Below are 23,628 nucleotides of genomic sequence, written 5' to 3'. Positions count from 1 at the left end.
ATGTCCAATACTGTTACCCATACTGGGTATATTCAGATATCCACACTGAGCATCTAAGACTCTAAGACAAAAGGCAATTTTCAATCAAGCTTTGCTATTTTAGTGTGTGGTGTTCTGCAATACAGCTGTAATTGTAATGCAGTATAGCTTTATGCTGTAATAGTGTAACAGATTCTTTTCTGCTTTGGAGATTTTTTTTTTGACCCAGCTGAATCAGCTTAGCTCTGGGAGGAACCAGACTCCTGTCTTGTGCATCAACAACAAAACTCTCTTGTTGTAACTGCAAATCCAAAACTTACATCACATCACCCAGTTTTAGAGCAAGGGGAAGATTTTGTGGCAAATCCAAGGGCCTTCCTGAACCACTGTACATCCTCTTTCCTCTAAGCACTGCTAGAATTTGTCATTAACCCCATCCATCTCTTGTCTACTGGACAATTAATAGATCCATCCACTGCATACTGCTTAAATTCACCCAGTCATCTAGTTAGAGGTGAAATATCGCAATAAACACACACACACGCACACACAGTGCTCTCTGAAATTTTAATCTACTTAACCCAATTACATAGGAAGAGATAATGCTGTACATACAATTGCTGAGTCTGCAGTGGCAGAATGAGGCAAGTGGCAAATCAAAAAGCAGCACATTTTTTTCTGCTGTAGGTAGGAGCAAACTGCTGCAGATGCACAATGGCTTTGATCATCCGTCATGTCCTTAAGTGGGGGAGGCAATGCTGGTGCTATTCTTCCTTCTTTGCTCTTCCTTTTTCTTGTGGGGGCTGTGACTCTCTTGTATTCCTTTTGTCATCTTCTTTGCATTTTCACTATACAGGGGATACTTTATCTATGTTGGCTGCATGTTCTTTGTCCTCTTTCTTATGTCTTCTCAAGGTTGCATTACCTCAGTGATCAGTAATTGATACTTTGTGAAGTGTGTTTATGCTCTTGTGGGCCACTGGTATCATCTTGTGCTTATGATCAGAGGACTTCATTCCTCTGTGATCAATCTCTGCTTATATTCTCCACAGCCCATGCACACATTGAGAATTTTATTGAAGCTGATTCTCCGAATAGACTCCATTTTCAGATTGGATCCCAAGATTATGGTACCATGTGAAACAACTCTTTCTTCAGTAATTCTAAGTATATTTTGGTACCTGCTATTAATTTTCCTATGACATCTAACTGTAGCTCAATACAGCTTTTTTTTTTTTTCCCAAAACAGAGCATTTTCTAACCACTAGAAACCAGATAAAAGAGAGAACTGAGTTGGAATGGGGAATGATCCAATTGTATTATCCTTTGGTTTGAGAGCAGAAGTCAAATTTTATAGCTCTCTGCTTAGGAAAAAATGAAATAATCTTATATGACCAGGCTGTATGGATGCCTGTTTTCCACAACCTTCTGAAACTCTTGACAGATTCATCCAAACTGGCTGAAGGTCTGAATGGTGGATTGTCCCTACAAGATTTTCAGATATAAGCAAGGAAGAAAAAGAGGAAGGCCTTCAATGTGTTCACCTCTTGGAAACATCAGAAAGTCCCCACAGCAATCAATAAAACTACAGGAAACAAATTTTTGGATCTGCTGCCAAAATCTACTGATTTTTATCTTCAAAAAGGTTGTGGAGCCTTTCCTCTTCACCCATCCCAAAGTCAGCAAAATTCATACTTCCACACACAAAAAAAGGAAGTGGACTTGAAAGGAATCAAAACATAAATTGCCCATCTGACTGCTAAAAATTACATTATCTGTTGCCTGTTTTCCTACTAGGGCTACACAGTTACATAAAACAGCACCAACTTTTAGGACCCCCGGGCCCTCCCCGGGCTGCAGGGTGGGTCTCTGCTCCAGCGGGGTCTCTCCAGGGCTGCAGGGGAGCCCTGCTGCGGGCCTGCAGCACCTCCTGCCCTCCTCCTCCTCCGGCCTCGGGGTCCCTCTGCTGCTGCTCCCTCCTTGGCTTCCTCCTCCTCTGCCTCTGCCGCCTTGTGCCCTTTCGGAAACCTCTTTTCCCCCAGGCACCCCCAGCTTGGCTGAGGGGCTCAGCTGTGTCCTGCGGTGGGGCCCTTGGAGCCAGCTGGGACCGGCTGGAACCGGCTGTGTCCCGGCACAGGGCAGTCCCGGCCTCTCCTCACAGAGGCTGCACTGCAGCCCCAGCTGCCAGCGTGGACAACGCGCACAATCTCAAATGTGGATGCTTTGATGTGTAATCCAGAAAACGATCCATACTCATCCTTATGAGCATATAGCTATTTGGTGACATCAAGAGGTAAAACATAATACCGTCTTTTCCATAGTTAGCTGGCACAATTAGGAATTTATAGTGAATAGGGGTATATTGCAAAAGAAGTTGATGTTTTTATACTCCACTTACCAGAGTAGAGCTGATTAAGTAGATTTCAGACCTGAGAGGCTTATATCATGGAAGAATTTAAAAATTATATGAATTTAAAAATTTTAAGAATTTAAAATTTTTATCATGGAAAAATCAAGTCCGTGCACAGGGTAGGAAAAGAAAAATCCAACATGATACTACAATAGATCAGATGATGCCCAAATTCAACTTTGGTTTATGTCTTTGTGATATATACATTTTCTTTTAAGCTCTCAGTATATGCACCATTAGTATGAAACTTCATTTTCTTATCCTATATCTATTTCAAATTGCAACCAAAGAAAACGCATCAGTTCAACCCATCAGCCTAAGTTGATGGATATATTCTGCTTCTCTTCAGTGCACTTTAAGAAAGACTATTTATCTTTATCTTACATTAAACATCTGTGGAGAATCATAAAGCACTCTAGAGTGGCTGAAAAATCCCAGAATTCAATAGCAATGTTTTCTTTCTAACTGCTGAGGTTTTTGCATGATGTTTTTCACAATTAGGGAAACAGCACTTCCAAAGAATGTATCATGAACCTGCTTAGGTGCTGAGGGATATTATGGGCACTATCTGACTATAGATTGCTACTTGAACAACATATTTTAAGTAGAGTTTTAGTGGTTCAGTTGCAAGTGCAGCTTATTAATTTTCTATCTTAAGGATGAAACCAAGATGTAACCACAAAATATTCTTTGATTCTTCCTGAGCTGAATTTGCTTGCTCTATCCCATTTAGCTAGAAGCAAAAGCTGGTTTGAATCAGAAGCATTTTCTTTCTGCAGGACCAAATGAAGTCTTCCTTTACAGAGAAACAGTTTCAAATTCATTAGCACGGTAATGTAGGTCACTCAACTTGTTTTTTGCTTGGAGTTTCTCTTTGTATTTTGAAATAACAGTGGCCTTAAAATTGGTAAAAAAACAAAGGTATCTTTTTTTACTACAGAACTGAATGCTAATTGCCCAACTAAAAGGCCAAAAGAGATGTTCAAGCACATATATATCCTTACATCAACTCTTTTGTAGACAACAGAACTAACGAGGCTTGATTTCCTATGGTTTTATGTCATATGTCCTCTACGTATTCCTCATTTCAACAACCACCCAACCCAGAAATATTTGTTGTGACCCTCCCTATGTAAAATTCCACTGTCTTCTCAATATCCACATTTTGCTTCCATAGTAACTCAAGGTCTAGCCATATTTCCTAAATACTTCCCAAACTCTCCTCAGCTTTCCCAGAGCCCTGCCATCATGACTCCTACTTTCTTTAACTACGACCTAGGCAAGAATGCTACCATGCACAAAGAGTTCAGTCACCAACATGTTGATTAGCTGAGTGACTACTGCTAGAATAACTACCAGCTGAGTTCTCTCTTCCAAACAGCAACTGCATCAAGAGAATCCCTTTTTACTACTCCTACTCAGTGACAGTTTTCACTAAATTTAGAGGAGCCGAGTATTTCTGTGACCTTTTTCTTCCGTCAAATAAGGTAAAAATAGCAGAAATGGCATTCAAAAACAGACCTGAGATAAGAATGACATAAGCCTTGTTTTCTCAGGAAACCAGGCAAAACAAAAAAAAGCAAAACAAAAGAAATCTGGTTTTGCCAAATTGCAGTAATTTTCTAATGTAACCCAGTATACGTTTGTTCTTTGATGCTGCCTGTTTCACTTATGGGGCAATCCAGAAGCTGAGGGAAAAAATATGATAATGGAGTCTCTGGTTGCTAAAAATGGGCTGGAGAGTAGGGAAGGAACAGCTCATCCCATTACAGATGCTCAACATTATTTCATCCAAGAGGTAAAAATTAGCCTTGATTTAGGGAATTCTGAAAAAGATGGAACAGTTTAGAGTAGCTGCATGAAGAAGAACAAGAATGCTCTGGCTGATTTCTCCCAGCTTCCCCATCGTGCCACATCTGAGATACTGTGTTCAGCATTATTCTCTCCCAAAATCTTCAAGGAGTGGCATTGTTACACCAGCTCCATAATCCAGGAGCTCTGCATTATGCTGGAAAATTCACTCATGTATAGTAGGTTACAGCAATGCCTCTCGCTCCCAGAATACATTGCTTTCTTTTACTGTTGTCCTTCATGAAAAAGAAAACACTGAAGGAACTGAAGGAATATATAGAGATTTTTGCTATCTTCAGTTTAGTCAGAATAATAATAAATCTTGTTACAAGTGCTTTCTTCCTTCCTTCTCTCTTTTTCTACAGTAATACATCATCTTTCAAGCTAGACAGTAAATTCGTTGAAGAAACGACGTCTGACTTCTATGACTCCCATTCTGATTTCAGACTTACTAAGTAAACAATGTAGAAAAAATAATTTATATAGCAATATACTAACAGAAAACACAGCAGAAAACACAGGCATAACAAAGTTTTTGGTAAGAACTGTAATAATATTTCCAACTTCAGCTATATTGTACTTACTTTACACATAGGGTCATGATAACAACTCAAGCATAAGCACCACATATAGAGGGACTATAAGAATGTTTCAAATTAAGGGAGGAACATCTTCATTATTTTTGAAATCAACGTAACTCTTCTTAGTCTCTGTAATCTTCTCTGGTTGTAGCCTAATAGGTCCCTGTCCAATTCGTTCCTTCTCTTGGATTATCTTTGTCACATCAGGGAATGAATATTTACTGGGATCCACTTCTAATTTCTCAACTTGTATGCTCCTGAAACAAGAGGAAAACAAATGGAAAAAACTTAATTTCAGTGTAAAATGTAACAACAGAACTATTTTGGATGCCTGTTTATAAACCTGTTGACTTAAGTGTGAGGGTTGTTACTGAGTCCAATTAAACCAAGATTAAGAGTTCTTATTACTTGAAAATTGATTGTTATAAAAACCCCATTGTATACAGAGAAAAGTGCTATAAAATCTCTAAAATCTTGTACAAAAGAATCCTTAGCCTACAAACATCAAAAGTTATTTTTTGGACATCTGTAATTTGCTTTATATCAGAACATGGTGATTGCTGGTATCACATTACAAATGGTTGGCTTTTGATGTAAGACAGGGGTTTTTCAGTATAATTGTTTTTTCATTCTTTTTTCTTTCTGTTCATTTTTAGCACAGTTCCTTCACACTAGCTGTCTATTAATTTCTATGTGACAGATTCATCTTTGGATAGCAGAAATACTTGTATTTAGAGAGGAAATGTAATTGTACTAACTTATTTGCATTTATCAGCTAATTCTTATGTTTTGGCTATATGTTTTGGCTCTAATTCTTATGTTTTGAATCCTCACCATGTTTGTATTATGAAAAATTTTGAATGAAAGTATAAGAGAGGTCAGAGTTATAACAGAATTTCCAGCTTCTATTACTATTAAGGATATTCTTTTAGACCACACTTAGAAATGCGTACAGTGCACTCATTAAGGCAACCTACGCACATCATGTTATGATCAAAGATTTGAAATATTCTTATACTTTATGTCTTGCAGCATTTAAAGCCACTGTTCTTTTCTAACAGAGGAGCTCAACAATTAAACGGAAAAATCTAGCCTGTTTTCAAGTAAATTGTAACTGTTTACAGGAAAAATGGCAAAATGGAAATTTCATTGTACAATGATGTTCTAATTTCTGCAAATTCCAACACAATTTGTACATCTTCATACTAATTTTCATTTTATACTGAGTGCTACTTTGGGTCAAATTTCCATGCTCAGCATTAGAAAAGACAGTGCATCGTTCTTCAAAGATGTGACAAATCTACAGGTTTACCCAGGAGATCAGAAAGGCTCATTAGGACTAGAACAAACAAAAAAGTAGCAAAGTCACTGAATGAAAGACTGCATTTCTTTGATGACAACACAGGTAATGAAAATATGTAAATAAAGTATATTAAAAGATTTTTAATTGAAAATCACCATCTTTAGTTGCTAAAACAAAGAGAGAGTTTTGCCAAGGAGCTTCCAAATTCTGCCAGTGCTTCTCCGTCAAGGTTCTGTGGGGTCTGAGCAGAAATCCCAGCCCACATCCATGTGCAGGATTTCTGTCCCACTGGAGGAGAGATGCAGAGGGATTTATGGGAGGTTTCCTCCTCTCCTCCTGCGCTAGTGCCGAGGAAAGCATGACTAATGGAAGAGGCAGCCATCAGCTTAGCCACCTCTTTCAGCCTTGTGCCACTAGGTTTTTCTTGTGCTATGGGAATTATTTGCTCGTTTTACTGAGTGGAAAACAACCAGAGAAGCACCCTGCTTTAATAAACTGGATCATCTTTTCCAAAAAGTGGCACAAACAAACAAAAACTACTCAGAGGAGTATTTCATGGGTAGTGAAGGCACATACAAGAAAACTCTTATTTCTTTACCCTGAATGTTCTTCAATTTATAAGGCTAGATTTTTTTCTTATACTACACAGTTTAATGAATTAAAAGTGGATTCACTTTGCAGCAACATTCTAGAAAATGTTCATCCCCAAAAGGTAAGAGACATTTTTGTTTCCTGTGTAATTTAGGAAATGTGCTGTGACGTGGAATCACTTTATCAGTAGATGTTGGGGAGATTCCAAAGACAGCATACCCTGTCCAGAATCTTAATCTAATCACTAATCACTAATCTGAAGCACCTCAGAAAAAGCTAAAAAAGCATAAATATGAAAATGAATTAACCTCAGCCTGTGCTTCTGTCACATGGTAGAAAAGATTTTTCTTTATTTGAAGTATTTTAATTAGTAGTGGTATTTTACATTTGCTCAACAGCTCTAAAATTGTACAAATTGCTAGTCATGAAAATACAATAAACTTTATGGAGTTTGAACAGCTTATTGCTTAGTAGCAGAATAAACTTCGATACACCAGACGTGAATTAGCAGTGAGTTTCGTAAGTAACAATCCAGATCAACAAGCTATGAAAGGATTATATGCATCAGTCATTCTCCAAATTTAATCAGCACATTATCTAGAAGTATCTATTAGCAACAGACAATAGGAAAGACTGAGAATCAAGCACAGGTGATTTTTTTTCCAGAAAGGAAGTGTATTTTTATGTACTTATATGCACATGATCAAATATGCTATACTAGTTTAGTAAAGCTTCATAGTGCTATCTCAACTACCATGATACAAGTATTTGGCTGATGACAAGACTCAGCTATGCTGAAGTCAGTGCAGCTACGACACATACATCTGCTGAGAATCTGCTCCTCTCATCATGTAATCTATGCAAAAAGAGGCTGGGTATTGATGATGCCAAGACTAACCACCTGAAAATTTTTGGAAGAAAAAAAGAGTTTTAGATCACCTAAACATTTTTTCCATGTAATTCTACCTAGCAGAATAAAAATAATCTTGTTGCTGAAGCTCTTCCATGAGCAACGGTAAGACAACAGTGATGAAAAAAATAATACTTCTTGCAGGACCAGATACAGCACATGTTTGTAAATTATTTCAATTTCAGGTTCAAAAAACCCTGAAGTTCACAGTTTTTGGCACTGCTACCTGTTGCTGAGTGTTCTCTACTCAAGGGAAAATTGTGGTCTAAAGAGTAGAGCACCATACAAAAATAAATAATACTGGATTAAATAATTTCTTTTTTTCTGGCTTTTTTTCCCCTTAGAAAGGCTATTTCTATCATCTCCTCATAGTTCAACAATTCTTTTAAAAAAGAAAATGAAAAGACTCCACAATAAAGAAAGTCAGTCCTTCCATTTTGCATAACTATAGCAGCCTGCTGAACAATCTGGTGTGTGACAGAGCACATATCTGATAATTTTATTTTTTTTGATAATTTACACTTTTTTTCACACAGTTCTTAATCCCCATATTTGATATTTTAATGATTTGACAGTTACATTCCCCTGTTTCAACTTCTGAATTTCAATGAAATTTAGATTGCTAAAGATTTCTCATACGTTTGATCCAGAATATACGTTTTTTGACATTTGATTGAAAGTTTCCTTTCTGGCATCAGGATTTCCAAAGATATTTACAAGTCACAACCAACAGCTTTGGAGAGGCACTTTTTCCAGTCTTCTAACTTTGTGAATGAAACAGCATGAAAGTCATTATCATATTAGAAAAAGTACTAATAAATCCTTTTCTTGAATAAGAAAATAAAGTGATTCCAGTATATGGAATTATATCTTATTTGAGAGCTTTGAGAAAGACAAATCTTTATGTATGTTAAAAACCGATGGCGAATGTGTGACACTTGCCATACTCTGGTCTCAACTTTTGAAAATACAGGCTTAGAAAAATCTAATAGGTAATCTAAGCAAATTAACATGGTTTTATAAATACTTGGAATATTAATACTTCTTTCATTGCATAAGAGGCCTTTCAAATCTCCCCACATAGGTGTAATCTGAAATGAAGCTATAAATGGAGTCTTCAGAATCAGTGGATCAATGGGAAGATATGAATACACAATAGCTGGTAGAATCAAATCCATTTTTCAAGGACTAAGCTACAATCAAGAAGAACTAACAAATCACTGGTAAAAAGTTCTGATAAATAAAAGGCTGATGATATCTAGGTCATTCTGTTCTAAAAGACAAATACATCTCACAAATAGGATTCATCAGATTGAGAATGTATATAATACTAGCATCCAAGTTTCTAAAAGTTAGACAAAAAAATCAGTCACTGTGACATTTTCAACTTCACTGTTCCATCCCTTACCTTCTTTTGCACAATCACTTCAAAATATCAAATTTCAAACTGACCTTGTCTGTTAGCAAGAAATGTGCTCCAACACCTGCAATATGCAAACTGACCTTGAATTTCTAGGTCTGGCTATAATACCATCTTATTTTCATTCCTTGATTAACCCAGAAAAATAAAAAGCGCTGTTAAATTTGTCAGTTAAAGTTGAGGCCCTAATGTTTAAACACTTTAAATAAATGAAGCTTACACACTTTATTCTAACAAGGTGTTAAGACTTTGTTTACAATGTTATGGAATGTTACAAAGAGACGTTAAAGCACATCTCTGCCCTCACTGTTTTGTCCTTGTCACATATGGACAACTGGAGATTACTTTAGATTGCAGTGATCAAGAGTTAACTGAACAGTATTCTTGAGAATGTTTTTCTCCAGAGGGCATGTTTCTGAAGTCTCCTTGCCCTTATTACAGTTATGGATTATCAGGTGCCTGTGTGTGCAAATTAATTTTCAAATCACTTCTGAGGCACCCTACCTTTTGTTCTCCTCATTAGTAAAATGATAGAGATGTATACCCTGTACTTTTATTAGCTCCAGGCCTCCATGAGAATGCAAATGAATCTATACTTTAAGATTAACTTGAGTAAAAAGCTTTTTTAATATGTTGCTTAGTCATACCTGACTCCACTTTCTGGTTAAGAAGTCAATTCAATTACCATTCCTAGGATTCCTCCTTTCCCAGACAATGTAACTTGTATTGTAAAAATTCTCAATGTCTTCATGACAGCTAACAAACTATGTGGCCTGAAAATATCATTTCTGCAAATCTGTTCAACTCTCAAGATTTATGATCTACTCCCAGGTATATATAGGAGGCAAACATGACATCTCAATAGAATTGATAACTGATTTGCCATTTGTGATCTTTCCACACAATTATCCATCTTTTGTGCAGGCCACACTTTGGATGCACTTAGCTTTCTTCAAGTTAAAATATTCATGCTTGGTTTAGACACAAAAGTGAATTCAGGTTTTGAAAGACCACATAAATCCTCTTGCAGTTCTTTCAGGTTAGTTTGCCTACAGCTCCATTCAATTTCTGACCTCACCTTATGTCCAGTTCCCAATCTTGAGGAAATTATTCATTTTGTTCTACTGTATTTCTCTTTGCAACATTAAGTTCTCTCCTTTCCAACTTGTCACACCTCTATCCCTCTGTGTGCAAACTAGAAATGTAAGATTGGGAGAGATTCTCAGCCATTAAGTCTGTGGAAAGGGGGGATTCCCACACTTCACAAGGATTCTTTCAAGGATCCAAATTAGGACTCCTCACTCCCAAGGAAAGATTCTTACCCTTACACCTACAAATTTTTCCCACAAATTTGTTCTTTGCATCTTCTCCATCAAAATGAAACAAGCAAAATCAGGGTCATCCAGTAAATCAGAGCTTTGCAGGATGTCTCATCTTCAGCAACACTGTTACATCTCAAGTGAGACAACTGTAGAGTTTTTGAAATAATGAATGGTTTTTTCTTTGCTTGTTAATAAATGGAAAAAAGCTCACCTAAAAATAAAAAGTTCTCCAAGGAAAGTAATTTAATGTTTGTCCATCACTGTGAAACTGTAAACCATAAAAGAAATTCTGTTAATGAGTCTTATGATGACATGTTTGCTAGAAAAAGGTTGGAATTAAAATCCAATACAGTGATTAAAAACATACAAGTTTTCTTGGCCTCAACTTCAACATAACTTACAGGGATTTTTGTATATTTGATATCTCTCCCAACTAGTGAAATTTGTCTGAAAGTGGATAACCTGTTCAAAAGCATTTATGCCAGCAGACAGTGGTGGACATTCCAGCAGCATATGTTTTTCTTTTGTCTTTGCCTTAAGAATCCAGATGGAAAAATAAAAAATAAAATAAACAACCCCAAAAAGCCATAAATTACATACTGCCACTAAGAACTGATTCCAGTAGAATGTAAGTCAGATTTCTAACCTAATGCATTACACAGTATTTTCTATAGCACCTGCTGGTTTCGTCAACCAGCGCAATCTTACTTAGCTAAGAGGAGAAAGACACTTATAGCAGTAAATTTGTAATACCTGAACTACTCAGATAGAAATTACCTCTACCTTACATTCCTTATTTCATTATAAAAGATGTGTATAGACCAGAACTTCCTGCTTTGTTTTTAATTCTGCTTTGTGAAGTACCCTAGAAATTGTTGCTCCATTCCTTTGCCTCTTCAAATTAATCCATTCTCTGGCTGTATTTCTCAGCCTCTCTATATAGAGATCTACAGTTAAAAAAAACAAAGAAAAAGGTATCTCTCGTCTTCCTATGTATCTTTCTTTACTGGAGGAATTCAAGTGTGTGTATATTTACATCTAGAGACATTTTGAGTTTTATTTCATTTTTTTTCTTTTCCAACATGTTAAAGGAAGAATAGTCTAAAGCTGAGGGTACGAGACAAGGATTATTGACTTTATGTAACTGTTACTCTTAAAATTTCCAGTATGACTTCAGAAAAGTCAGTTCCTACCTACATGGGAATTTCATCTATGCAGCTGTGGTGAACTCAACTTCTGTACCTCACAGATGAACTGTGAGGCCAGTTACAGTAAAGACTGGCATACTCAGCTACTACATTAATAGAGGCTTTATAAGTATCATAAGTCAAACTGTCAAATTCCTCCCATAGAAACTTGTCTTTTTGAAGGTTTGAAACACAGTTTTGTATACAGTCACAGAATAAATCTCTTACATGGCAGAAGTAATGATAGTATCATCATGTAATCTCGCTAACAAGGGTTAAAGAGATTTAAAGCACTACATTATAACTTAGCAGATTATATGTCTGACAGCATTTAGCTAAGACATCTGTAGCTGTCAAGTGTAATCACTGTAATGAATGTTCTTCTGTAATCTAAGAGACAACTATTCAGCAAATGTTTAACATCTGGCTAGTCAGCGACTTTTCAACTAAAGAGGTCAAAACTTACTATTTTTAGTAAGAACGGTAACTCAAAAGACTTTTTTCCTACTTCTACTTTTGTGATATATATTCCTGTAATATTCTAACAGTGAAATTTATATTTTTCCTTCAAAATCTGCAGTAAATAAGCATATTCATAATTACTTAAAACTGCATTGAAATCGAACACAAATTCTTGGACTTTTGCTATACCATGGAGTATCTTTAGTTCATCAGCTAGCAGGAAAGGGGAACACTTCACATTATAACTTCCATTACTCCCATGTTCTCATTATTACTTCTATTTAAACATTTACTGTGTAGCCAAAACTAAAGGCACACAGAGTGTTCTAAGGAAATATATATTGCTAATCCACAAGTTGCCAACTCTTTTACTGTTTGGCAGAACCTGTTTGGAAGAGAGATGATGTTAGTTATCTAACAAAGGAAGATCTAGTTTTCTCCTGGAAAAAAAGCTAAGACATTTCTTTTAACTGATTTTTTTAAATGTATCTAAAGCTTTAGTGGTGCTTCTGTGGGAAAGAACCATGCCTTTTGCAAAGCAGAATCATAGAATAGCATCATAGAACAGTTTGGGTTGGAAGGGACCTTTAAAGGTCTTCTAGTCCAACCCCCCTGCAATAAGCAGGGACACCTTCAACTAGATCAGGTTGCTCAGAGCCCCGTCCAACCTGACCTTGAATGTTTCCATGGATGGGGCATCTACCACCTCTCTGGCCAAGCTGTTCCAGTGTTTCACCATCCTCATTGTAAAAAATTTCTTCCTTATATCTAGTCTGAATCTACTCCCTTTTAGTTTAAAACCATTACCCCTTGTCCTATCACAACAGGCCCTACTAAAAAATCTGTCCCCATCTTTCTTGTAAGCTCCCTTTAAGCACTGAAAGGCTGCAATAAGGTCTCCCTGGAGCCTTCTCTTCTCCAGCCTGAACAATCCCATCTCTCTCAGCCTGTCTTCACAGAAGAGGTGCTCCTCCGATCATTTTTGTGGCCCTCCTCTGGACCCCCTCCAACAGCTCCATGTCTTTCTTGTACTGAGGACTCCAGGGCTGGATGCAGTACTCAGGTGGGGTCTCACCAGAGCAGAGTAGAGGGGCAGAATCACCTCCCTCAACCTGCTGGCCACGCTTCTTTTGATGCAGCCCAGGATACGGTTGGCTTTCTGGGCTGCAAGCACACATTGCCAGCTCATGTCCAGCTTTTCATCCACCAGTACCCCCAAGTCCTTCTCTGCAGGGCTGCTCTCAATCCATTAATCCCCTATCCTGTATTGATACTGGGGGTTGCCCTGACCCAGATACAGGACCTTGCACTTGGCCTTGTTGAACCTCACGAGGTTCACATGGGTCCACTTCTCGAGCTTGTCCAGGTCCCTCTAAATGGCATCCCATCCCTCAGGCATGTCAACTGCACCATTCAGCTTGGTGTCATCGGCAAACTTGCTGAGGGTGCACTCAATCCCACTGGCTGTGTCATTGATGAAGATATTAAACAGTACTGCTTCCAGTATGGACCCCTGAGGGACACCACTCGTCAGTGATCTCCACCTGGACATTGAGCTGTTGGCCACTACCCTCTGGATGCGGCCATCCAACCAATTCCTCATCCACCGAACAGTCCACCCATCAAATCCATCTCTCTCCAATTTAGAGAGAAGGATGTTGTGGGGGACCATGTCAAAGGCCTTATAGAAGACCAGATAGATGACATACGTAGCTCTTTCCTTGTCCACTGATGTAGTCACTCCATCACAGAAGGCCACTAGTTTGGTCAGGCAAGACTCGCCCTTGGTGAAGCCGTGCTGGCTGTCTTGAATCTGGCTGTCTCGAATCACCTCTCTGTACTCCATGTGCCTTAGCATAGCTTCTAGGAGGATCTGTTCCACGATTTTCCCAGGCACAGAGGTGAGGCAGACAGGTCGGTAGTTTCTCGGTAGAAACCGTCCTCCTTTCTACCCTTTTTAAAAATGAGTGCAATGTTTCCCTTTTTCCAGTCACCAGGGACTTCACCTGACTGCCATGACTTTTCAAATATCATGGAAAGTAAGTATACACCATTTGGCTTGGACCTTTTAAAAATATTTGAAATACTCACTAATCAAGATGATGCACTGTTGTAATCACTGCTGCCTAAGGAAAGGGTGCAGTGCTTGTGCCTCATTAGGAATCTCAACAAATTCTTGCAGTTGCCCTATTGTCTTCTCATTATGCAGGTCATTCAAGAAAAGAAATCATGACTGATCTTTATTAAAAATAATTAATAAAAAGCAGAATTAATGACAACTGACTCTTGCAGAGCCATTTTGCCAGTGTCCTAAATATTGAGACCAAGAAGAATACACATGATCCATGATGCTATTTTTTACTAACTGCCTAGCCTTTCCATCAATATGCACCACAATGAAATCAAACAAGGAAATAAATGTAACACTTCAAATATAAACAGATAAACGGCTTAACAAACTTTGTTGTTATTATCTTATTCTGGTATGAATACCATTGCGCATAGCAAGAGGAAAAGGAAAGATTAAAAGATATATCATAGTATTTGTACTTAGGCCAAGTGTCCATCAACCCTAGCTGCATCTACAGCAATGGTTAGTAACACTTGCTAAGAGTAAAAACAAAAAATAGTGCATCACTGATATTTGTGTTCTGGTAGTCATTAACTGCAAGAGTTCAAGAGCCGGAGTTTACATCACATTTAATAGGATGGATCTAGGTTATAAAACCTTGCAGAATTGCTTTTTGAACCTATTTATTAGTGCAGTAGCTCAACCTGTATACCAGCAAGCAAACACATTCATGAGAGAGATTCAAAATCATTGGTTTCTAAATGGTTTTCAGACTTGGGTTACATAGCAAGGAGCTCTGCAGAGGCAATTCTCAGTAGGTGATTTAGTTTTAGTATATACCAGTTTAATAATCTGAATGAGCTGATGGAACAAAACTGATCAGCAGAAATAAGTGCTTTTTTGGCTCTGCTATTGGAGCAGATCACTTTATAAACAGCACCAGACAGGCCATTAGTCTAAAGCTTTTAGACATAGTTTTACTCTATACAAATCAATATTTTCATACTTTCAACAACAACGTAGTAAGAAGCATATATTCTTGTATGTGAATAACAAACGGACAAAAAATAAAACTAATGCAAAAGAAAAAAAGGAATTACCTTCTTGCATGTTTTTGCAGTGTATTGCAGTCAGAATCTTTAACTGAAGTTGATGATACTTTTTGCTTAGCCAGGATTATTTCTTTAGCCTAAAATAAAAATAGACAGAAAAATAAGTCTTATCAAAGTTGATATTTATGCTCACAAGCATTTAAATAATTTCTCAAAAACAGAAAAATTAAGAGAGTCTGATTAAATTTTCTCTTGTGACATTTACTCTTTCTGTTAGATTTTAACACTTGACTCAGCATGAAACACATGCATAAGGCAATTTTAACCAAATGATCTGGATGGAATTATATTAAAATATATATATGAGTGTATATATATATATATATATATAATATTTAAATATATACATCTATTTATATTTAAATATATGCTGTCTGTCTTGTTTAGTACCATGTTAATAATGCACATTACTGATTTTCTCCATAGCTAACTAACTGGTTCATGATGTGCCTTCCACTTGCATTTCAGTTCTAGTGTCCATGTGCTCGTTCAGACATTAATAAAAAAGAATCTGCTGCTGTCTGGACTTCTCCTCACTCTTTATAAAAGGGATGAGTGACCACAAACTCCCTCAGCTCCTTTGCTAAAACAGAATCTCAAGTTCAAAGTCCAAGTGAATTCCCCTTCTCAAAGAAAATATGTCCCTCACCATTTTTTGGAAGACATGTTATTGGCAAAAGGGTATCTATCTCTTTCCCTTCTTAGCAACATCATGGAAGAGGGACCCCTTAAGCACTTGAAAGGAAGGAGGAGAACAGGAACTATACCAAAAAGTTCATTTTATTGACTATTTCTTACTGCAATTCATTTGAAAGTAGTCTGTTCCAGATGACCAGTAAACTTAAAGTTCTAAAATCTGCAAGAAATAAAACAGAGCCTGTAGCTTCTGTTGTTCATTTCTGAAATTCATTGTGAAGGGGCTGATCCCTTCTGATTCTGTATATACTCTGGTGAAGCAAAGTCTGTTTCTTTGGACCTTCCCTCCCTTCTCAGGAGGCCCTCTAATGTTCTCTTCTTTTAACAATAATTTATTCCTTTGATCCCCTTGAGACTAATCTTCCTTACTTTGCCCTCAGAGCAGCAAGGATGGTGAGGAAATTTGCTGATTCTGCAATCAACAGAAAAGGCTTCCTTGACAAGAAGCGATCCTGGAACTTAGGGAAGGGATAGGATTTGCCTACTAGAACATCTATTATCAATTATCAAATATTGTTTGACCTAAAAGCTCTTTTGCTCAGAAGATGCCCTCCTACCTCTGTTCAAGAAAAAAATTAAGTGATAGTCTCTAATTTTTCTTGGTTTTGAAACACAACTTCATATGCAACAATGGTACATGAGCTTCATCAAGCCAGTAGTTGACTGTCCATCTCTCTTGATGTTGATCAAGTGAGGATAGCTGTTCTGGAAAACAGAACTGCCATAGCTTCAGCTGTGGCCAAATATAAAACTTTGGGCTCAGTAGAAAGATAATTGTATGAAATTTAAAGCCTGTGATATACAGGAAGATGGACTAAATAAATATATGCTTTCTGAAAGAGATTCTATGAAACGATTGCTAATATTTGCATTAATCAGAAAACAGAATGGACATCTCTTTTAAGATCATTATCAGAGAATTCTAGAAATGGATGTGTTAAATAGAATCTGGAATATATTTGAGAAAACCGAATGAATACATGAAAACAAGATTTTTAAGCTGAGTCATCTTTTCAGTCCACATTTTTTTCCTACAGTGGCTTTCTTCTTCTACAACAGGAATTCCACTGAGTAACAGAGTTTCCCTGAAACACATTTATTCTAAAGGATGAATAGATTTCTAGGGTTCCACAGCTGTATGTCTCCACATGCCTTTTGACAGTAATGAAATATTACTGCATTTACCATACCTAGATAAGTGAGAATTATATAATGAAATTCTATCAAATAACCTTTGCACTGACATGCATAATATATACCGCTCCTATTTTTAAATTAATTAAGGACTCTAACTCTCATTGATCTTTAAATTTCTAAATGCTTTTGAAGGCCTAGGCAATAAAAAGCTGACAGAATTCATTTGTGACTGCTTATATAATAAAGAATTAATGAAAAAGTCCAAATTCTGCTCTCTGATTCACTAAAATAAGGAAAGTGAAGTTTTAAAACATGACACAGAATGTCTCAGAACCCTGAATAAAAACTGCTTGCTAATAACACTGTTTATGCCTTTTCTCAGGCATTAATTAAAATGCTACTGATGTAATCTACTGATGACATTTTACAAAATCATTGATTTAATATGCTAAATTTGGCCAGAGTCTATTAAAGAAACTCTCAGTTTTTACTTTTTCTGCATCATCTGCAAAGATGACACTGCTAGAGCATAGAGGTTCAAAGTTTGAAAAGCTTCATGTCACAAATATTTTTCCCAGAAAATGTAGCATGTACAATGTAGTCACTATCAGCTCCTTACTCATGCAAAATCTCTGTACAGATGATTACTACAGTATAAACACTACACTTTAAAAGTGTCACTATATCATTTCACTGAATGTTATGTCCTTCAGTTTGTTTTGATGACCTTCCAAAAAATGTTGGTAGACACTGCCTTAGAAAGACACCCATTCTGCAGTGATTTACTGTGCAGTAAATAGTACATTTAAGAAAAATGTTTCCAGAAAAGAAGGTGAAAATGATTTGCTTTCTTTTACTTCATGTGGAATTTACTATCTCCAACATCTGTGGTATAGCAAGGTCCTCGGAGAGGCAAGGAAAAGAGGTGTTGTTTTTCATTTTAAAGGCTAGGGAACTATGAACAGCCTGGAAGATGAATGGTGAAAGGTTTAGTAACCTGATCAGAAACTCACTAAAGCAAGTGAAAAACACTTGCTGAATCCAGTTAGCTTTCTGTTCTGTTACTGAGAAGAGAGAGATCTTTTCAGGATAGCATTGCAAGAAGCATATTATAGGAGACTATATTTAGGTTAATAGCATTTTTAACATTTCAGTTACCTAAGGAATGTGCTAGGCCATTTATCCAGTTGCAGAAAAAAATATTTTTATAATAATTGTTTATGAGGAACAAAAAGGTTAAATATAGTGCAATATAGTCATTAGGCTTGTCTTATCACTGATACAGCCTGAAAGAAGTTGCATGAACTCTGTTCTTCCTATTAGCTTACTAAAAGGAATTCATATTAAGTTGATGATCTCAAATTAGTATTCTCAAACATTGTTGATAACCTCAGCCATAATGTTCTGGAAGAAAAATATCTATTGGCTTTCCAGTTGTTGCTACCCTTTATTCATTATACTTTGCTTCCTAGATTACATCCTATTAATACCAATAAAATTTGTATGGATAGAGAGCATCTGAAAAGGATATGTATCCCAAAAATATAAATTGTGCACTCTAATTCAGTCCTGGGGGAAGGGAACAGATTCTGTCACTGTAATATAGAACAAAGAACAATAGGTTTGTATCTGCTAAGTGCAATTGCTGTGAAGTAGCACAAGTCCGTCTTCGGTCAGCAAATCCATGAAGTTCACAGGATCACAAACTCACAGAATGGTTGAGGTTGGAAGGGACCTGTGGAGGTCATCTGGTCCAACCCCCTGCTCGAGCAGGGCCACCTAGACCTGGTTGCCCAGCATGATGTCCAGACAGCTTTTGACTATCTCCAGGGATGGAGACTCCACGACCTCCTGGGCAACCTGTGCCAGTGCTCAGCCACCCTCACAGTAAAAAAGTGTTTCCTGATGTTCAGAGGGAACGTCCTCTGTTTCAGTCTGCGCCCATTGCCTCTGGTCCTGCCACTGGGCACCACTGAAAAGCGCCTGGCTCAATCCTCTTTGCACGCTCCCTTCAGGTATTTATAGGCATAAGGCACATTTATAGGGTAAGATCCCTTGAAGCCTTCTCTTCTCTAAGCTGAACAGTCCCAGCTCTCAGCCTTTCCTCACAGGAGAGATGCTCCAGTCCCTTCATCATCTTCATGGCCTTTTGCTGGATTCTCTCCAGTATGTCCACATCTCTCTTGTACTGGGGAGCCCAGCACTGGACACAGTACTCCAAGTATGTCTCGCCGATGTTGAATAGAGGGGAAGGATCACCTCCCTCAACCTGCTGGCAACACTCCTAATGCAGTCCAGGATACAATTAGCCTTCTTTGGCAGAAGAGGACATTGCCAGCTCATGTTCAACTTGGTGTCCACCAAGACTCTCAGGTACTTTTTCGCAAAGCTGCTTTCCAGGATCCAACTTTTTTGATCCACTGACAACAAAGATATTAGAACATGCAGCACTCCATTCATGCACATCTCTCTGTGTCCCAGCTACACAAGTCATTTTTGACCAAACTAAGGCAAAGCTCAGAACATCAACTCAGTCATTCTATAGAGCTTCTGCCTCCTCAGGTCTCACAAATATCTGTGAATCATGACATTCTGAGATGAAGCACACTCCAGACCTTCAGGCTAGGTAAAACATGTAGGTGTAGCTAAAATATCAAGGTAAGTAAGTGAAATGTAGGTGAAATATAAAGTTAATAATGGAATAAAGGCAGTTCTCAATCACAATATGAAGAGATATTAATTTTGCTGATTTAGGTATGACTTTCTGGGCAGGCAGCAGATTTGAATATATCCAGAGGTTCTTTGAAATATTTACATTTTCTAAGGCACTGATCATCCACAAAGACACTAGCAAAAGGTATGAGTAATACAGGCAGGTTATGGGATAGAAAAGTGATAGTACTTAAAATATCCAAAAGACAGATAAATAGTAAACAAAACTGTTCAGAAACATTTGAAAATGACATTATCCAAAATGGCAAATGTCACAGCCTCAGTTTCAAAGAAATAAATTTTAAAAAGCATACATTCTTATATGAGTGAATTTTGAACATTAACAAAATATGGACCTTAACCAAATGAGTGCAATTTTCAGCATTCTTCAAGCTCCTGGTGAAACTGCATGCTTGATGCTAGAGTGACAGTTTGTGAGTTAATGAGAGGCTGTCCATGTGGGGAAAGACAGATGGTAGGGGACTGGAGCGTAGAAGAAAACATAAAAGGTATAGAACCACAAGTGGAAAAAGCCAAAAGCTGAAAAATAACTTTTCAGTTACAGCTACTAGTTGCATAGTCTTAGAATTAAATCAGAGCACAAAGAGAAAGAAATGACCCCAAATAGCAGCTGAAGGTTCCTCCTTCAGAAGAAAATGCTGTAATTGATATATCCTGGCAGATTCATATGTAGCACCATGTCCCACTGGTCCTACACAGCAGAGAAACTTACTAGATGCCAGAAGGGTAAGGCTAGAGCACCAAGAATTTCTTTTTTTCCTATAACTATCCTTGGGCAGGGTTACCCTATTTCTGAAAGCCAAAAATATATGGTGTAGGCCTAGAGGCCTTAAAAGCAGCCCAAAACTCCCAAGGCATAATGGCAGAACATGATGCTGAGGTTGATTAACCTCTTCCACAGCTCCCAGAACCCCACCACATAATCCGTTCTCATCTCCAGAACTCTACCTTCCTAAAACTTCCAGCTCCCTGTCTGCTCCAAGCCCTTCAGTCCATCTCTGCTCTTCCTGCAGGTCCAAGAACCCAGTCTTGCACCAGACATCAAGTCCCACTTTAAGTGCCTTCCTGTTCCTGCCAGCATCCTACCCGCTATGCCCCAAACCTGAAGAGACCTCTGCCACTCAGATTCCCTCTGTCCCTTGTCTTCTATTCTTGTTCGCACTGCTGCATCTTCCCTGTATTTAAGCTCTAATGCCCCTTAAATTTCCACTGACTGCTGGCTGACCACCCGTTATCTCTCTCAATGCCTACTTCAGTAAGGCAAGTTGACCTCCATGTCTTTGACTGTTCCTCATTACTGGTCATTCCTTCTCTATTCTCTAATTTTTTGGCAGATGTGTGGGAACGGGTAGGAGATGTCCTGATTCCACCTTTGATTCTACCTCATCTACTCATTATGTCATCCCCCAAATCAAAATACCACTTACATATGCAGAGTACAAGCTACATTTACTGAAACCATAGGAAGACACACAGTGGAGAGGAAATAAAGTGGACATACCTATCAGTTTGCTCTCATTTACACTGCAAGAACTGGGCTGGGCAGGGAAGAGAGAGAATATAAAAAACACTTTAAGCCAATCTGCTTTTACTTGCCAGCAGAACTCTCAATTGACATGAATCCTGATCAGCATGACACCATACAGGCAAACATCAGAGCACAGGGGAGATAGGAGAGCACAGAGTTAGGAATATGAGGGGAATATGACTTCTACCCAGGCTTCTTTAAGTACTAGGGACTTCTGTGCAGCATTTTTCAGTTGAAACACCATGTTGCCACAACCCTCTTGATCTATGATTACATATACTTGGTACAGATGGTCAGTGGATCCTTTCCAGCCAGGGAGAGCATGAAGGGAAAATGAATTAAGAAACTCTTGCTCTTATCACCTGAGACGTGAGTACTACATCATCCCTGTCCTTGAACCAAAATGTAATCTTCATATATGTGTGCCACACAAATTTTGAAAAATTGATTTGTTTTTATTATTTCATTGGTGGAAAAAGAAAGTAGGTAAGCTGCTTACTTTCAGTTATTTAAAAAATCAATCTTCTTACACATTTGCACAATACTGCATGTTTTGCAGAGTCTCTTTTCATATATAAAAAGCTGGTTTTGTTGACGATAAAGGAAATAAAAATAGTTCTATTAATATTGATTTTCATGTTTCTTTAAAGGAATCTTAAATCCTAAGGTTTGGCTCTAGTATTAAATTGTCTTTCTGGAATGTTCCTTCTTTGGAAAATATGTCCTGATGGGAAAAACTAGACTGAATAACTTTAGCTAGCCAGATGTTACCTGTAACTCAGAAACATTCCCAAAGTACTCACAACATTTTAAGTGTTTTTGTATGATGCCACCTCAGATTATTTTACATACCTTTGGCATGCTGACAACTAAATGACCAGTTGTTTGTGATCTTTTAGCAGAGCTGCTGTCTGGCTTCACTTCCTCAGGGAGCACAAGCTGAAACGGCTATGAGAAAATATGGGATTGAAGTATATCATGCTAAAATATCTCTTTTTTTTCTTTTGACCTGGACAGAACACATGCAGAAACATCACTTTCACATCCCTTGATCTTAAGGACTGTATAGGTCTAAATCCTCTCACTTTATATGTAGTATTAATCCTAATAAATGATTAGAATGCTAAACAGCTTTTACTTACAACTATAGTCATATGTATTTTCCTGAATTGCTGTCATTCCCGAAGTGACATTTCTAAAGAAGGTTATAAAATGATGCTTGACTTACATTAGCAATTAAATGAGAAAGAATATCCAGTCTATTTTAGATGTAAAGTAATTCTGAAGTTTTGTTTATGCAGTTGGTACAGTCAAAAATAGGGATTTTGGTTTACTGTCTAAGTACTTTGATTTTTTCAAAAAATTGATGATAAAATTAAAACCACTGAGAAGAGAGAAAACTGGAATGACATTTTAAATGCCCTTTCAAAAGAATATACATCCATTTGTTTCTGTCAGCTATAAATTCCAGATTGTGAAATTGCTAAATTCTAGCCTAGGGCAACTAGCAATCTCTCTTCTTAAGTGAATTATGGTACACTGTGGGGGGGGAATAAGAAGAAAGAAGGAGAGAAAGAGAGAGTGATTTCATTTCAGGCTTTACGTGTCTTCTGGTTAGGACTTCCAAAGTTTATGTACGGTCCAACATAATGCAAGTATGAAAGAACATTCTTTCTGCATAGGTGCACACGGTTGGTAACTCATAAAAGTCAGATCCAGAGTCCACTGAATAACTATGGTAAGCGTTAACTCTTGATTTGAAATGAATGTAGTAAGAAAACACTAACCTTTCCCTTCACCAGTACTCGTATGTAAGTTGGCTGGACATCAACATCAAGCAGAGAAGTGTCCAAATGTCTTCAGAATAAAATATAAATAAATGAATCAATCTACAATACAGTCCAGTAAATAAGAAGTGCAGACTTATATTAGTGTATAGCTCTTTAATGACGATTTCACAGTTTATAAACTACAAACCTTAATTTCAGATATTAAGTTACATGAAATATTATTAGGATTTAACATCTTTGGAAGAAAAACATGACCTTCCTGTGTGCTCACAGAATGTCAATTAAAATAATGCCTAAATTCTATCAAGTCCACCACATTAGCTATTGTATAACTGCAAGAATTCAAAATCTTTGTGAAAAATGAAAAGGTCTTTCTTCTATTAGTTTAGTGCTTTACATTAACATGAAAATTAATCTATTTGCTACTTAAAATTGTAGAAGTATTTTGCTACTTTCCTTTCTGAAGGCTTTACTAGTAAATTTATAATAAGAGTTCTTTTTTTTTGCACAGAATTTGCTGGAAAACAATGCACAGAAATACTTCA

At 37.4% G+C, this 23,628-nt stretch overlaps 1 protein-coding gene across 1 annotated transcript in view; it reads right to left on the bottom strand.

Annotated features, from left to right (window-relative positions):
* Positions 1–4,841: 4,841 nt before the first annotated feature.
* The window catches only part of DNAAF11 (dynein axonemal assembly factor 11), a 30,461-nt gene continuing 11,674 nt past the window's right edge, over positions 4,842–23,628 (bottom strand). Inside the window, exons 7-10 of the mRNA XM_072851157.1 lie at positions 23,081–23,150; positions 22,146–22,241; positions 15,188–15,276; positions 4,842–5,078 (exon numbers count right to left, since the gene is read on the bottom strand). Of these exons, the coding sequence (XP_072707258.1) occupies positions 4,892–5,078; positions 15,188–15,276; positions 22,146–22,241; positions 23,081–23,150 (442 nt within the window). The 3' untranslated portion in view covers positions 4,842–4,891. The remainder of the gene's footprint in view (positions 5,079–15,187; positions 15,277–22,145; positions 22,242–23,080; positions 23,151–23,628) is intronic.

The sequence above is a fragment of the Ciconia boyciana genome, chromosome 2, assembly GCF_034638445.1.
Source record: "Ciconia boyciana chromosome 2, ASM3463844v1, whole genome shotgun sequence".
NCBI classification, from domain to species: Eukaryota; Metazoa; Chordata; class Aves; order Ciconiiformes; family Ciconiidae; genus Ciconia; species Ciconia boyciana.
This window is presented reverse-complemented; position numbering and strand designations above follow the sequence as displayed.